General features: G+C 41.5%; 1 protein-coding gene across 1 annotated transcript in view; it reads right to left on the minus strand.

Moving 5' to 3' along the window:
• Nucleotides 1-4393: 4393 nt before the first annotated feature.
• PANK3 (pantothenate kinase 3) overlaps nt 4394-16693 on the minus strand; it is a 76912-nt gene continuing 64612 nt past the window's right edge. The window contains exon 8 of the mRNA XM_073620716.1: nt 4394-11149. Coding sequence (XP_073476817.1) covers nt 11099-11149 — 51 coding nt within the window. The 3' untranslated portion in view covers nt 4394-11098. The remainder of the gene's footprint in view (nt 11150-16693) is intronic.

Here is a 16693-nt window from a genome sequence, read left to right on the forward strand (position 1 = left end):
ACAGCCAATAATATCTAAACCGCTAGCAACAAAAGTGAGTACACCCCTAAGTGAAAATGTCCAAATTGGGCCAATTAGCCATTTTCCCTTGCCAGTGTCATGTGACTGGTTAGTGTTACAAGGTCTCGGGTGTGAATGGGGAGCAGGTGTGTTAAATTTGGTGTTATCGCTCTCACTCTCTCATACTGGTCACTGGAAGTTCAATATGGCACCTCATGGCTAAGAACTCTGAGGATCTGAAAAAAAGAATTGTAGTTCTATATAAAGATGGCCCAGGCTATAAGAAGATTAAAAATAGTGTAACAAGCAATACCACTCTGTCCTAAAAAAACAGCAGCTGACACAGCAAATTGGATAAATAGCAAAACAAAGAAGAAAAAATGTGTAGCGCTCTTAAAATACATGACGTGACACATATATCAAACAAGGGGTAATAAACCCAAACACTCACAACTTGTGAATAAAACGAAAAAACATGTACAAACGTAATAAGCAAATGTGACAAATGATAAATGTCCAAACAAAATCAAAGTGATGCTGTGCAGAATATGATTCAGAACTTCAAGTGAATGTCTAAACAGTGAACCAGGATGTATGGCTTAAAGTGAGGGATACCACTACCGAAAGTTAGGAGGCTTACCGGAGCGTTTGAACCCACAAGAACGTATGTTCCGTGGGTCAAACGGGCTTGTGTTGTTGAAACAACCAATGGGAATAAACACTGGAACCCTCATATTGCTGGAACAGGGACACCTGGCTATCATCAGGATGGAGGTATCTTGTGGGTATGTCTCATAAGAGACGATGATCGGATATCCAAAAGATGTGGTAGGGGTAATTAAAAGGAGAACAGAAAGGGCCACATAGCGTTGCCAAGACACAAACTGAGCTGCAGCACGGTGGCCAAGACCATACAGTGGTTTAACAGGACAGGTTCCGCTCAGAACAGGCCACGCCATGGTCAACCAAAGAAGTTGAGTGCACATGCTCAGCATCATATCCAGAGGTTGTCTTTGGGAAATAGACGTATGAGTGCTGCCAGCATTGCTGCAGAGGTGGAAGGGGTGGGTCAGCCTGTCAGTGCTCAGACCATACGCCACACACTGCATCAAGTTGGTCTGCATGGCTGTCGTCCCAGAAGGAAGTCTCTTCTAAATATGATGCACAAAAAAGCCCGCAGTTTGCTGAAGACAAGCAGACTAAGGACATGGATTTCTGGAACCATGTCCTGCTGATGAGACCAAGATAAACTTATTTGGTTCAGATGGTGTCAAGTGTGTGTGGTGGAAACCAGGTGAGGAGTACAAAGAAAAGGGTGTCTTGCCTACAGCCAAGCATAGTGGTGGGAGTGTCATTGTCTGGGGCTGCATGAGTGCCGCTGTCACTGGGAAGCTACCATTCATTGAGCGAACCATGACTGCCAACATGTACTGTGACATACTGAAGCAGAGCATGATCCCCTCCCTTCAGGGACTGGGCCGCAGGGCGGAATTTTAACGTAATAAAAGCCCCAAACACACCTCCAAGACGACCACTGCCTTGCTAAAGAAGCTGGGGGGTAAAGGTGATGAAAAATAATGGAAGAAACCTGCGCTAATGAGCAATACGTGATAACAAATAAATGACAAATAAATAAAGTGCAGCTGCAAAAAAAACTTCAAATATCCATGAAGTGATAAACATATAAATAAAACTTTTGTGCGCTAGCAGTAATTAAATAAATAAATGAAGAATGCCTAGGAGACATAATGTGTGTGTGAATCCCAGCAAGAATAATAACAACAACAAGTGCATAGAATCATAAATCCAGGAAAATATTAGCATAAACCAAAAGTAAGTAGTCACACATCAAGGCAACTCATAATCAGTCCAAGACAGGATTCAAAAAACAAGTAGAAGGGAAAAAAGTCCACTTGTTATATCTCCTCACTGAATCATGGGAAATAATGAGCTATAATGAGCTGAAGAGACTCTTATCGGATGTGCATTGATTGCAGAAAAAGGAGTAAAAGATGTGCGCTTACCCCAATCGTTGGACCTCCTCTCTGGCAAGGTCGTATGGGCTTGCAGATATAGCCCTCTGCAGGGACAGAATGTTGATATCCGGGTCTTGACAGCACGTACCACCGACTCCAATATGGTCCGGACACTCCAACTGCTCCAACATCAGAGGGGGGACTCCTCTGCCACCAGATCCAGCAAGACGTACAGAGAGAAGACATTGCTGGATCTGGTGGCAGAGGAGTCCCCCCTCTGATGTTGGAGCAGTTGGAGTGTCCGGACCATATTGGAGTCGGTGGTACATGCTGTCAAGACCCGGATATCAACATTCTGTCCCTGCAGAGGGCTATATCTGCAAGCCCATACGACCTTGCCAGAGAGGAGGTCCAACGATTGGGGTAAGCGCACATCTTTTACTCCTTTTTCTGCAATCAATGCACATCCGATAAGAGTCTCTTCAGCTCATTATAGCTCATTATTTCCCATGATTCAGTGAGGAGATATAACAAGTGGACTTTTTTCCCTTCTACTTGTTTTTTGAATCCTGTCTTGGACTGATTATGAGTTGCCTTGATGTGTGACTACTTACTTTTGGTTTATGCTAATATTTTGCTGGATTTATGATTCTATGCACTTGTTGTTGTTATTATTCTTGCTGGGATTCACACACACATTATGTCTCCTAGGCATTCTTCGTTTATTTATTTAATTACTGCTAGCGCACAAAAGTTTTATTTATATGGGTAAAGGTGATGGACTGGCCAAGCATGTCTCCAGACCTAAACCCTATTGAGCATCTGTGGGGCATCCTCAAATGAAAAGTGGAGGAGCGCAAGGTTTCTAAACTCCACCAGGTCTGTGATGACGTCATGGAGGAGTGTAAGAGGACTCCAGTGGCAACCTGTGAAGCTCTGGTGAACTCCATGCCCAAGAGGGTTAAGGCAGTGCTAGAAAATAATGGTGGCTACACAAAATATTTACACTTTGGGCCCAATTTGGACATTTTCACTTAGGGGTGTACTCACTTTTGTTGCCAGCGGTTTAGACAATAATGGCCGTGTGTTGAGTTATTTTGACGGGACAGCAAATTTACACTGTTATACAGGCTGTACACTCACTACTTTACATTGTAGCAAAGTGTCATTTCTTCAGTGTTGTCACATGAAAATATATAATAAAATATTTAGAAAAATGTGAGGGGTGTACTCACTTTTGTGAGATACTGTATGTTCTAGGTTTGAGGTAACCCATTAACATTCTCTTGTTTTGCCATTTGATATTGAATACAATCACTATGACACTATTAAATTGATACTGATGTCATTATGCTTGGAAATTGGAAATAAGTAAAACAAAGACTAAATGGGTAAAATAGTCCTAAATCGTACCTGACTGTATTACTAACTTCATCTTTTGTTCTTAAAAGTTTTGATATAGGTTAGTTAAATGGGAATTCACTCAAAATGCATGCACAATGTGTGGTATACAACCTAAATTTTCATCTATGATTAGTACCAAACAGTAAGGGGTCTATTTTTTTCTCAAGAACAACCTGTTACATATAAAATAACTTTTATTATCAGCGTATCTACTAATAGTAAATCAAACCTCAATGGACTTTATTACAATTTTTGAAAAATGTCACCAATGTCACAAAGTGCCTGAAGAAGGCATCTAAAGATGTAGTGACATATTTCAGAATAATCAACAAATGAAAGCACCAAAGGGAATGAATGACAAGGCTGGAATGTTGCATGTTCACATTAAAAAAAACCTCTGCAAGTCAATAACATCACAATTCCAGTGCAAGGATAAACAAGATCTCAATGGGTTACAAGTGGATTGGTACGCTCTGGTATTATGCGTTGCATTTTATACACATATTAAATGGCAGTAGCAATGGGTACACAAGAATTAAGGGATACAAATTGTAAAACGTAAATTCATTAAAATGTACATGGCGGATTTGTCCAGTGTTTTAAATACTGGATTTAAAGTGCCATAGACCACTCATAATAGTTCTTTGCTCCACAAAGCTAAAGCCATGTAATGCAATCTTTTCTAGATTTATGTGATATATTTAGGGATCAAACTTAAAATTTTACTGCGCTGTTGAAAATAGGCAAGTTAAACCATTTAAAAAAAAAAATAAAAGTACTTAAATAGAAAATATTTATCATCACTGTATATAATTTTTTCTACATTTTAAATGTGATCGATTTAATGGAAATATTGCACATAAGTGTTAATGTTTTAAAAACACTGTTAACTTGTAATGTTTCTGCGTGGTTACCTTCATAGGACGTGTGTCAGAATGATCAGTTGATTCAAAGATAAAGGCTGTTGATAATATATGCAACTCTTTACATTTTCTGTAAGTCTTTTCTTGGCCCCACCCTTTCACTTTCTAACCATTCCCACTAGCCATTTAATGCAATGGATAGGCAGAGAGACCAAACTAAAAATTTTGACATTAGGTTTTCACAAAGACTAAAGCTGTTTATGTAATCTTTTCACTATTGTGACAGGTTCACTTTAAACAGGAACACCACATATATTTCCAGATTACCATAAAGAGGGCATTTACTAACTAGATTAAATAAAAAATAAGTAGAAATGTGGAAAAAAAAGTGAATTTACTATACAAAACAATCACTACAACATTACTCCTTAATATAGATACATACTGGGCATCAAACCTTATATTTATAGATTTTTTTTTTTCAACTGCTTCCAGTAACTATTAACATGAAAGAGTATGTTTTTTTGAATACTATTTCACAGGAAGAAAAAAAAAAAAAAGTGGTGGAAATGTAGCAATTTACTGTTGTCTGGAAAGTGACATACAATGCAAATGGAATGTTTTCTCAAAAGTAACATCAAAACACACACACACACACACACACACACATATATATCTCTCCAGTAAAACATTTAAAAGCCCTATGCTCAGTTGTGAATGTTTTCAGTACACGGATATTTTTCTAATATTGGACTACACTCCTGTCATTGCTTGCAAAAAAAACAAACAATGATCACCTCTTGTGAATGTTACGATCCATTAAAAATAACCCTCTATGTTGGAAAAAAATTATGGCAGAAGTGTACAGGAATCTAAAATTATGAAATAACCACTCCTCATCCCACGTCTGCAATGGGGTTATCAGATATCCCACCTCTCTTTTAGGTGTCCCAGTGTGTAACACTACAAAGGGTTTTCAAGTAAACAGCAGTTTAGGCTTTAGCATTTGCCTATCAGACAATTCCATTGTAAGGTATTCCATACAAAGCTAAAAAAAAAAAAAAAAAAAGAAAAAAAAAAACGACAATGCCGGTATGTTTTTGTGCTGGCTCCATTTTACATCCACAAAATCAGAGTTCTTTGTTAATATGTTAGCAATAATTGTGACATCACATTTACTCCATATAAAATTCTAGAAAGTGCACATTTACAAATACTTCAGCTGTATGGCACATGCCAGGTCAAGAACAATTGGACTATATGCAATATATAATATGCCATCACCACTGGTAAAAAAAAAAGTGTATAAAGATCTATTTCCCAACACTCTCTTATGTCAACGGCAACTTTCACAGCAGCTGGTTCAGAGAGGTGGAGGAGGTCCTGATTTTAAATGCGTGAAACTGTATTAGGGTTTCATGAAGTTCAGCAGCCCTAAAACTCCCTTGATGAGGAATTTTAAAAAGCTTGCATCAGCACGGGGAACTAGTGTATGAAAAAACATTTTGATTACAAGCATATGATAAGGCAACAGAGATGAATATTTAAGGTCACAACGAATCATTTACATTCCAGTGAGATAACTTAAGCATCAGATGTTTTATCCCAGAATGGCTCCATCATAAATAAATAAATAAAATAGAATTGTTGTGCTTCCCATAAAGTCCTTTTTTTGGAATATATTAAGAGCACACAGGAAAGCATTTACCTTCAGGTTATACTGCCACCTACAAGAGAACTAAACTGGCATAAAAAAAAAAGGAAAAAAGTTGTAGGCCAACCCAGAACAACCCATTCTACTACCAGCAAGCCTCAGTTTTGTAGCAAAGCAGTACCAAGTACATGATTTTAAACACAGAGGTGGTGGGACCCGTGTCCCTCAAATGGATTTTTACAAACTACACAAATTGTAGTTTTCCTTCAAATGCAATGAGGGACACGAGTTGTTAGCCCTCAGGACCTCCAAAAGTAGTCAAACTGAGGAGTAGACAAGACAACAAACAAATGTTAATGGGCCTAAGAAAAAATAACAAAACTGGGGACTGCTTGCAGCTGAACGAACTGCCTGAAGGACCTTACACTTGAAGCTGGCATAATATAGTGCCTAAACATCTATACCTGGAAGAACTTGTTAACAGAAGACCAGCTGGCAGCCCTGAAAATTTGGGAAACAGATGCTGGATGCTGAAAAGCTCAAGAAGTTCTCACAGATCTATAATAGTGTGCGCTTTGACAGGAAATAGCGGAACCCGATGCTTGAGACCAAAACCTGCATTGACTGTTCCCTCAACAGAAGGTTGTCTAAGTATTCTGCAATGGGGATGCCATGAGAGAACAACAGGGCTTGTACCAGGGCCAGCAGATTTTTGAACATCCAAGGTGCAAAAGTGGGTCACAAACTAAAAGTGCAGGGGCCCACAGCAAAGCATAGAATACACTGAAAGTAGGGACATGTGCGTAGTTATGGGTCCTTGATATCCACAGAAGCCAAGAAACCTCCCAGGCAAATAGAAGCAGTGACAGACCTTGTGGATTCCATACAGATTTCTCTGGTTTAATCAAACATTCGGTGCTGTAAGATCCCAGATGGAGTCAATTCCCCTCCATCTTGGATGTGTTTGGGAACCGAGAACAGGTTATATAAAACTTCTGAAACCATTCTGCCACAGCAACTGACACTTTGATTCAGAAGATCTAAGAGGGGCTAACTGGAGATCTAGGAGACCTGAAAGGCTAGGAGCAAAAGTCTAGCTTGTAGACCCTGGAAACCACTTTCTACATCCAAACACCTAAAATCCAAGAGTCTGCATTGGCTAACAGACTTCCTTGATAATGGTATCCAGAGTAGATCTGAAGGGGCATGGTCTCTTGAAGGCAACACAGAGCATGCACTTTTTAGATGCTGTTACAGCAGTCCAACATTTTAACCGAAGTGTCCACCCCATGTGTACTGATGAGACCCATATGGAAGATGAGGTAGGAAATCTCCAGAAGCTCATCACAACTGCAGCTTAAAAGTAAATTTCCATTGATTGTTTGTACCTATAGGTAAGCCTATAATAAGGCTTTCCTATAGGTACTGTGAATATCTCCTAAACATGCCCCATTTAGGAGAGATTTACTGCATATGCAGCCGATGACCTCATCAGCGCATGAGCTCTGTAGGAACGGCCACCCGTGCGGTTTCTTTAGAGCCCTGTGCCATGACCGGCGGCTCCTGTGTGCATGCACGGAAGTGACTCTGGCCAGTCACACAGCTGAAGTCCGCAGACCTGGAAGGAGGACGGGCGAAGATGGATGCTGCCTCCAGTGTTGACAACGAGGGCTTCGTTTGCGGGTAAGTTTCACATGCCTACTAGCACATTATGTGAAAGGCAGCACTTTACTTTTTCTTTAAAACAACAATTATTTGTTCTAAACATTCTATGATCAAGGGATCAACTGAAGTAGTGACAAGATCCTTTTAAATGGACTTTGACCAGTCAGCTCTAGAAAGGGCTTCAAACTGCTTATTGGTTGGGTCTTTAATGACAGGTGCATCATCCACTGCTATTGTGATCACTTTGGTAAGGTGGGACAGTGCCGCAGCCACAGTGCTGCCAACCCACTTTTTAACAAGATCCTTTTTAAACAGGTACACGTATACGTGGTTAGGAGGAGCAAACATCTTGTCAGGGCTCTTGATTGGAAAAAAGCACTTTGATCCTTTTAAGAGTGGTGTACATCACATTAATAAAAGCCCAAACAATTAATTTTTTTTAGTAGTAGCAGCAGAAGACTCTTCAGAGGGCATGGCGCTCCAAGAGCCAGGCTGAAGACAGTCACACCAGTCAGCTATGTCATCAGACCAGCATTAGCAGCAATGTAGAAAAGGTGCTTAGTAGAAGAAAATAATGAATGAAAAAGATAATGCTAGCAAAATTAGGATAGACCCTTTTCCAGCAGAGCTGAAGAAAAGATACATCCTCCTAGGACATCAGCAAAACACACTGCTAGGAGGGGATATTGTGGAGTGGCTTACATATTTAATGTCCAATCCTCTTGTAGACAGCAGTAGAACTGACAGGTGCATAACTTTCCATGTCCCTCAAAGTAACGAACGAGGAACAAAAAATATTACCTTCCTTTATCATAACTAATTTTCAAAAGTAAGGCTTAAAAAATGTACAGCTTCAGATGGGATAGTAAAGAAATAAAAACGTACCATCCTTACTGCTACAGTGAACAGCATATATTTCAATAGTGACTCATAACTGTCAGAGAAAAACAGATACAGTAGATGAAATAAAATAAGCTTTTTAGGGCACCTTCACACTTGCACAGCATGTTGCCTCAGAGCAGCCCCATTCATTTTCAATAGATGAACTGCCTTAATGCAGTGTATATTCATTAATTTACAATAACGTGCAGTATTGCATGCTGCATAAAATCAGGCTTGGACTTTTTTGCCCAACAAGTGTGCCTCAAGGTATGTTCGCAAGGTGTTTTAATTTGCCTTTCAAAATTAATTGAATGGCACTGCAATGTATCACCACAAACTAGCACAATGAATAGGTGTAACCATTTGAATTACAAACATACACCTGATGTACATGAGACAGAAATTAACTCTCAGGCTGGTCAACTGGTGCATTAGGGCAAAACAATCACATGGCATACATGTAAAAAAAAAAAAAAAAAATTGCACTCACCGTAAAATTATTTTCTCCGGTAGTTCATTGGGGCGACACGCCAGATCCATGGGTAAATTCAATGGCTCTATGCCATGGGTGCTCAACCTGTGGTCCTCCAGCTGTTGCAGAACTACAAGTTCCAACATGCCTTTGCTTTTAGGAGTCATACTTCTAACAGTCGGCCTTGCAATGCCTCATGGGACTTGTAGTTTTGCAACAGCTGGAGGGCCACAGGTTGAGCACCCATGCTCTATGCAGGCACTAGGCAAATCAAAAAAAAAAAAAAAAAAAAAAAAAAAAAAAAAGAAGAAGGGTACACCTTCCCCTCATGCCTCCCTAGGGTACAGTAAGCACAACTCCCTAAATAAGGCCCTGTAAAGACTTGAAAATAGCTCAGTCCTGTAGAAATAAGTGGAGAAGATTGGAAGAGAAAAGCCAGTTAAGAGGGAGATAGAAATTGCATTTTGTACCCTGCCTAAACTACCTCCTACCAGGCAACTGTGATGTTGCAAAGACAGAATTCGTCAAATCTCAACAAACTTTACTCCACCCTGTTGTCCAAAGCCAAGAAAAGACTTTCAATGGATGCCCCAAAATAGTAGTCTCTTAAAAAGAGACATTGGGAAAAAAAAAAAAAAAAAAAAGAAAAAAAAACAAAAACACAGGAAAAAGGACTTTTGGTCCAAGGACAGCACTTGAGCTGCAGCTGTAGAGGTGATGAGGACAATCACTCTCCATCCAGAGAGGTGTTACATATGTACTTGGCTGCCTGGACCAACTGACCCAGGGTATTGTTCAGGTGTTGGGATGAGCCTTTAGACACAAGGTCCTGCTGCTTGATTCTTTCCCACTTCACAGTAGCCTGAGACACCCAGGTACAGGTGAGAAAAAAAAATGTGCAGAACCAGCTGCTGAAGAGTAGCTTTACATAGGTATTCGTTTTTTCAACTCAATACTTAGAAAAGCAGACTTGGCAACTGGAATAATTGTGGACTTGTTAGGCTACCTACAGGTAGGTTTGGCAATAGTGGAGCAGACCATTTTTTTTAACCAATTCCTCGGAGAATGAGTATAGTATAAGGTAATAAAGCATTTGGCATTGGGAAAATGGCTTCATGGATTTAACAGGTGGTATTAATGTAAAGCTTCTTCCATCCCAGTAGGTTAGCCAGGCATAATAAATATCAGGTAAAGAAACTAACTCATCTCCTACAGCCCCAATGTCAGTGACTCTCTGAATCTAGAGTCTGGTATGACACTGAGAATGTGGTTGCTGTAAGCCAAGGGGTCCGACATGACATTGAGGGAATGAGCTTCTGAAGCTGATACTGGACTGGTATGATACTGACCTACACATCCGCTGCTAGGATGAATTTTTAAGATATAGGATGTAAAGTATAACATGGCCAGCAGCTGTTGATGAGTATGAATGATAATGCAAAAATCCTAAGCACCTAGATCTTATAGAGCTCAAGACAAACAGACAGACAATCTACCTCCTATAGACACCAAGTTAAACTGGCTTAATCAACATGTGTGGTGTGTATATCCACTAGGATGAGCTGTACCTTCAGATCTGCCTAGTTTCAGCCTCCTAGATGCAAAGTTCCACCTCCTAGAACCAAAGATCTATTGTGTCCCCTTATAAATGCCAGGAGAAATGGAATTACAAAAACAAAATGCTACTTAAAATGAAAAGCCACAAAGTGGCCATTCATAACAATAAAAGGAATGACTAAAGTCAGTAAGCTTTATCACAGTTAAGATCGGTCAAACTTAAATTTGTGGCATTGATACAAGACATACTAGATGCATATCATATGGAAAATCCATGTTAAGACATTAGCTGCCAATAACGTTGTGAATGTGAATGTTTAAAGTCAGTGCAGCACAGTATGTTCATTCCTCTGTTTTTCCTTTTCCTTAATACTGGTTCAGTATACAAAAATAATGACTACTGAAAGGCAAGCACTGCGTATGTTCCATTCGATGGCAGACTGTGATGGCCTTCCATTGGATTACTCATGACGTTATTGAAACACTTTAAAACACCGTCAAAAAAAAAAAAAAATGAATGCCCACCAACTTTGAGCCACAGTTCTTCTTGATGTATACAAATTATGTATTTCTAAAACTTGGGAAACAAAGGTCATATTTCTTCAACTTGATAATGTATGGCAATTCAAGAAAAAATGGTCAATCCTAATAGAGCACCAACAGCACCAAAATAACCCTGAAGGAGGAAAAAGAAAAAAATTAGAACAGGTAATGGAATTAAGAGATAATTATATACCAAGTGTTTGATGCCTTTATCAAGCATTTTACCATTGAAGAACACTTGATATAAAATTTTCAGGTCTCTGTGAACCCCTAACAAGCATGCTGTAAATGAGTGTCTAATTACTTAAAATGGTTCTAAAAGGCAGAAGTTTTTTTACCTTAATGCAGTCTATGTGCTGCTCCCCACTCAGTTCCCCCCTTATACTTACCTGAGCCCCATCTCGATTCACAATGTGCATGAGATCAGCAGCTCTCTCTCCTCAGTGGCTCACACAGCAGCGGGAACCATTTCCACAAATGCTACTACGACCCTCACTTACTTGTGCAAAATAAAATATTTAAAACCATAAATATAAATTAATCCCTAAAACATGCTATAATACACCCCTGTCTTACTCAATATCATAGAGTGCATGTGCAGTACATCCAATATCAAAATTGGAACGTGCTATATGCAAGGAAAAACTCAGTACTACAATACGCCTCCCTCCTTTGCAAATATACAGTTGTGCTCTAAAGTTTGCATACCCTGGCAGAAATTGTGAAATGTTAGCATTAATATTGAAAATATGTCTGATCATGCCAAAAGAAATGTCTTTTATTTAACCTCCCTGGCGGTATGATTATTTTGGATTTTAGGTGCTGAGAGCGGTACCATTATTTTGCATGGAAATTTGGCGTTTTATATTGTAGGCCTGTAATTTTTAACAATAACACACTTAAATCTGTCCACCAAGAGTAGTAGATATCCCGGGTATGATGAAGTTTGAAACACAAAAACAAATTATAATATAAATAAATAATTACAAAAATAATATAATAATAATAATAATAATAAAATACATTTCCCCACAATTCACTATCGCTCATTTCTACAAGTGTTCTAATTTACTATCGCTGTTTTCTAGCTGGGTTAAAGCCACTTTTGACATAAAGGGACACTTTTTGGTTGCTATGGACAATCTCAAGTTTCCAGGCAGAAAGAACAGTATATACAGTATAATATAAAACTGCATGCAGGGCATTGGACAAAGCACTGGGGACAAAAGAGATGTGAAATGATTTCATACAGTACAGGTAATCTGTAAGATTACAGTACTGAATGTGTCATGATTTTTACTTTTTCTTTAAAATTTGCCGCCAGGCTCCGCCCCCGTGCGTCGCGGCGCTCGCAGGGAACGGAGCATGGCACAGAGAGGCTTCGGAGGAGACAGAGCCTGCAGACACAGCGGGGGACATCGCAGGATTCTGGGGACAAGGTAAGTAACGCCGCACCAGGATCCTGCAATGTAATCCCGATTGTGGCTTGGGGTTACCGCTAAAGGTGCTGAAATTTAACCCCGAGCCACGCTTGGGAAAACCGTCAGGGAGGTTAAGGACCGCAATCACATGAAGCCATTATCACATCTTTTTTGAATTCTTTTAAAAATCATAATAACGGAAATCACCCAAATGGCCCTGATAAAAAGTTTACATACCCTGGAATGTTTGGCCTTGGTACAGACACAGAAGTTGGCACACGCAGGTTAAAATGGCAATTAAAAGTTTCATTTCCCACATTTGGGGCTGACAATTAGTGTCTGTGTATAAATAGTCAATGAGTTTATTAGCTCTCACATAGATCGGTAACCAAATACCAGCGCTAACTGAGATAATTATAAAAGTAATAAGCAGCCAACATAGTTCGTTGATTCATCAAACACAAGTAAAAAAGATCATAAATGCAGTGCTAAATAAGATATGATAGTCCATATAAATCAATGGAGAGTAAAGATGAGATGAAACCTCCACCAAAACTTCCGTGTGCAAGAGAAAAGCACACCACACCCAAGTGCTTGTCGATCTGCTTACCCGAAGGATATAAAAAACAAGCGATGTATGCATGTAGTACAAAGGCTCAATCAGTAAATCCAGTTGGCACACTCCATCATAGACAGACAGATAAAGTTGTCACGTATCACCAGGAACTGGAGGGATACTTCCAGCCGTCATAGCCACGGCTGGAAGTATCCCTCCAGTTCCTGGTGATACGTGACAACTTTATCTGTCTGTCTATGATGGAGTGTGCCAACTGGATTTACTGATTGAGCCTTTGTACTACATGCATACATCGCTTGTTTTTTATATACTTCTGGTAAGCAGATCGACAAGCACTTGGGTGTGGTGTGCTTTTCTCTTGCACACGGAAGTTTTGGTGGAGGTTTCATCTCATCTCTACTCTTCATTGATTTATATGGACCATCATATTTTATTTAGCGCTGCATTTATGATCTCACATAGATGCACTAAGTAGACTAGATACTGAGCCATGAGGAGTTAGAAAAGAACAGTCATAAGACCTACGTAACAAGGTAATGAAACTTTACAAAGATGGAAGAGGATATCAAAAGATATCCAAAGCCTTGCATATGCCAATCAGTACTGTTTTTTAGTTTTATTAACAAATCAGCATTACAACATAGTCAGCAACAGATTTTCATGTAGTTTCATTCATACAGTAGCAATATAGGATACCTAATTTCGGATACTAACATCCTACAAGTTCTCTCATAGGTGAGTTTATACAGAGGTAGTACTGAATCAACCGCCTCTTACCAGGATTTCAGGGTGGGGATTGGCTGACTTCCAGTGCACCATTATTTCCCTCCTGGCATAAAATAGTGAGACGGTAATACAGAGTTTGGTATACCTGTCCCCTTTAACTTCCCCCCGTAGCTCAGCAGAAGCACCAAGGGTTCCACTGGCACGTGTCCCGCCCAGTTCACTCAGCTTCTCTGCTATATTTTCCCAGTAGGTCTTGATTTTAGAACATGCCCAGACCATATGCCAGAACGTACCAACCTCTGTAGTGCATCTAGGGCAGGCAGGGTCAAGATTCGGGTATATGCTGGCCATTCTATGCGGGGTGTAGTATGCCCTGTGAATGAATTTTAGCTGAATGAACCTAACTTTGGCCGCTATCATAGAAGGGATAAAAGGTAGATATACAGTCCTCCCATTTGTCCTCCCCCAGGGCCGGGATGTCCTCCCTCCATTTATCCAGGGAGTGTGTGGGTTTTTGTCATGGGCTACAGCCAGGTAAAGATAAAGGGTGGAAAGGGATTTTCTCATCACGCTGGAAATCAACAGGCGCTCAATGGAGTCAGATTTGAGTGTCAGCGTTTCTGGAAACTGGGCCCTCATAGCATGTCTTAGTTGTCAGAACCTGAATTCAGAGGTGTTTGGCAGTGAATATATGCATTTCAGTTCCGAGGAGGGCATAATCTTTCCGTCCTGCACAACATGGTTTAAAGTGGTAATCCCTCACCTAGCCCAATAGGATGGGTCCGGGATGTCATATAGGTGGGATAACGTGGGGCTCCCCCAAAGCGGGGTGTGTGGGGAAATGCAGTTTGGTTTGCGGTATATCTCTCTGCCAAACCCTAATCGTTGTCTTCATGGGTGCCGTCAGTGGGGAGCCTTAACCCCCCTGAATGCCAAATTGCTCAATGCCGCGTATGACCCCAGTATAGCCGCCTCTAATCTCACCGCCGGGTTCTGTTTGGGCTGGGAGAATCACCAGCGCACTATAGAGGAAGGTATAATATACGTTTTGCCACTCTGGGTGGTCTCCCAGCCCAAATAAGTGAGGTCAGGATACCCTCCAGACGTCTGAAAAAGGCCTTGGGTATATGCGACGGGGTGTTGGCGAAAAAATACAAAAATTTCGGGAGAAAAGTCATTTTCAGAAGATTAGCTCTATCCACCGGTGTCAGTGGAAGGGTACGCCATGCTGCACATTTGGCTGTTAGTTGGGACATGAATTGTTTGTTGTGCTACTGATTTTAATGCTCAGATAGGTAAATTCCTTGACCCACTTAAGGGGAGTGCCCGTGTCTAACCTAGGGACAGAGGGGTGCAGTGGGAATAAAACCGACTTGCCCCAGTTTATGCGGATTCCAATGAAAACCTACCAAACCTCTAGAACAGGTCTAATGCCTTCTCCAACGATCTGGAGGCGTCTGCAAGGTAGAGCAGTGTGTCGTCCGCATATAGGGATACCTTCTCTTCGATCGTGTACACCAACATGCCTTTCACCTCCCTCTCCGCTCGTAAGGCGATGGCTAAGGGTTCTAGTGACAGGGGGCACCCCTGCGCGTACCTTGCCCCAGAGGAAAGCTATCCGAGAGGCAGCCATTCGCGCGATCTCTGGCTCTCGGGTTGGCATAAAGCATACGCAGCCAGGTCATAAACCTAGAGTCGAACCCAAACCTGGAAAGGACCCCCCAAAGGTAGCCCTACTTGACCAAGTCAAAATGCTTTCTCCGAATCGAGTGAGGCCACCACGGCTGCGGACTCGGGATGGGCCCTGGCCATATCTGTAAAACGTCTCCTGATATTAATGTACGTGCTTCTCCCTGGCATAAACCCGTTTGGTCCGGGTGTACCAGTGCTAGTATGACGTGTTCAGTCTGTTGGCCAGATCTTTGGCCAACAGTTTCACATCAACATTAATTAATGAGATAAGGCGGTATGAGGAGCACAGAGAGGGAGCCTTTCCAGGCTTAGGAATCACCACCACAACCGCCTCCCTCAAGGAGCCTGGGAGTTCCTCTTTCCTGTGCGCCTCCAATAACATAATGTGTAGTCTAGCAGCTATTTCCTCGCTATACTGCTTGTAAAATTCAACCGGTATACCGTCCGGGCCTGGAGTCTTGCCTGATTGAGTGTTTTAAGCGCCTTTAAAATTTCGTCTACGGAAATGGGTGTGTCAAGGGCATCGCGATACTTTGCGGTCAGGACCGGAACGTCAGTGGGGTCTGGGTTGGGGATGCACCGAATGGGTTTTTTGGTGCCGAAACCGATACCGAAAATAAATCTTCCTGGAGCCTAAAAAAGATACCGAAGCAATGCCGATACCGAAAGTGACTGTTTTTAAAAATATTTTTATACAGGAGGAGATGGTCAGAGACTGGGGACATGGTACAGGAGATGGTCAGAGACTGCAGAGATGGTATAGGAGATGGTCAGAGACTGCAGAGATGGTACAGGAGATGGTCAGAGACCGGGGACATGGTACAGGAGATGGTCAGAGACCGGGGACATGGTACAGGAGATGGTCAGAGACCGGGGACATGGTACAGGAGATGGTCAGAGACCGGGGACATGGTACAGGAGATGGTCAGAGACCGGGGACATGGTACAGGAGATGGTCAGAGACTGCGGACATGATACAAGAGATTAATGCAGCCAGCCAGTGTCCCCGGTAGTGCAGCCTGTGTCCCCACTGCAGCCAGTGTCCCCACTGCAGCCAGTGTCCCCAGTAGTACAGCCAGTGTATAGTGCAGCCAGTGTCACCAGTAGTGCAGCCAGTGTCCCCATTGCAGCCAATATCCCCAGTAGCGCAGCCTGTGTCCCCATTGCAGCCAATATCCCCAGTAGCGCAGCCTGTGTCCCCATTGCAGCCAATGTCCCCAGTAGCGCAGCCTATGTTCCCATTGCAGCCAGTGTCTCCAGT

Source organism: Aquarana catesbeiana, linkage group LG03 (assembly GCF_042186555.1).
Source record: "Aquarana catesbeiana isolate 2022-GZ linkage group LG03, ASM4218655v1, whole genome shotgun sequence".
Classification (NCBI taxonomy): domain Eukaryota; kingdom Metazoa; phylum Chordata; class Amphibia; order Anura; family Ranidae; genus Aquarana; species Aquarana catesbeiana.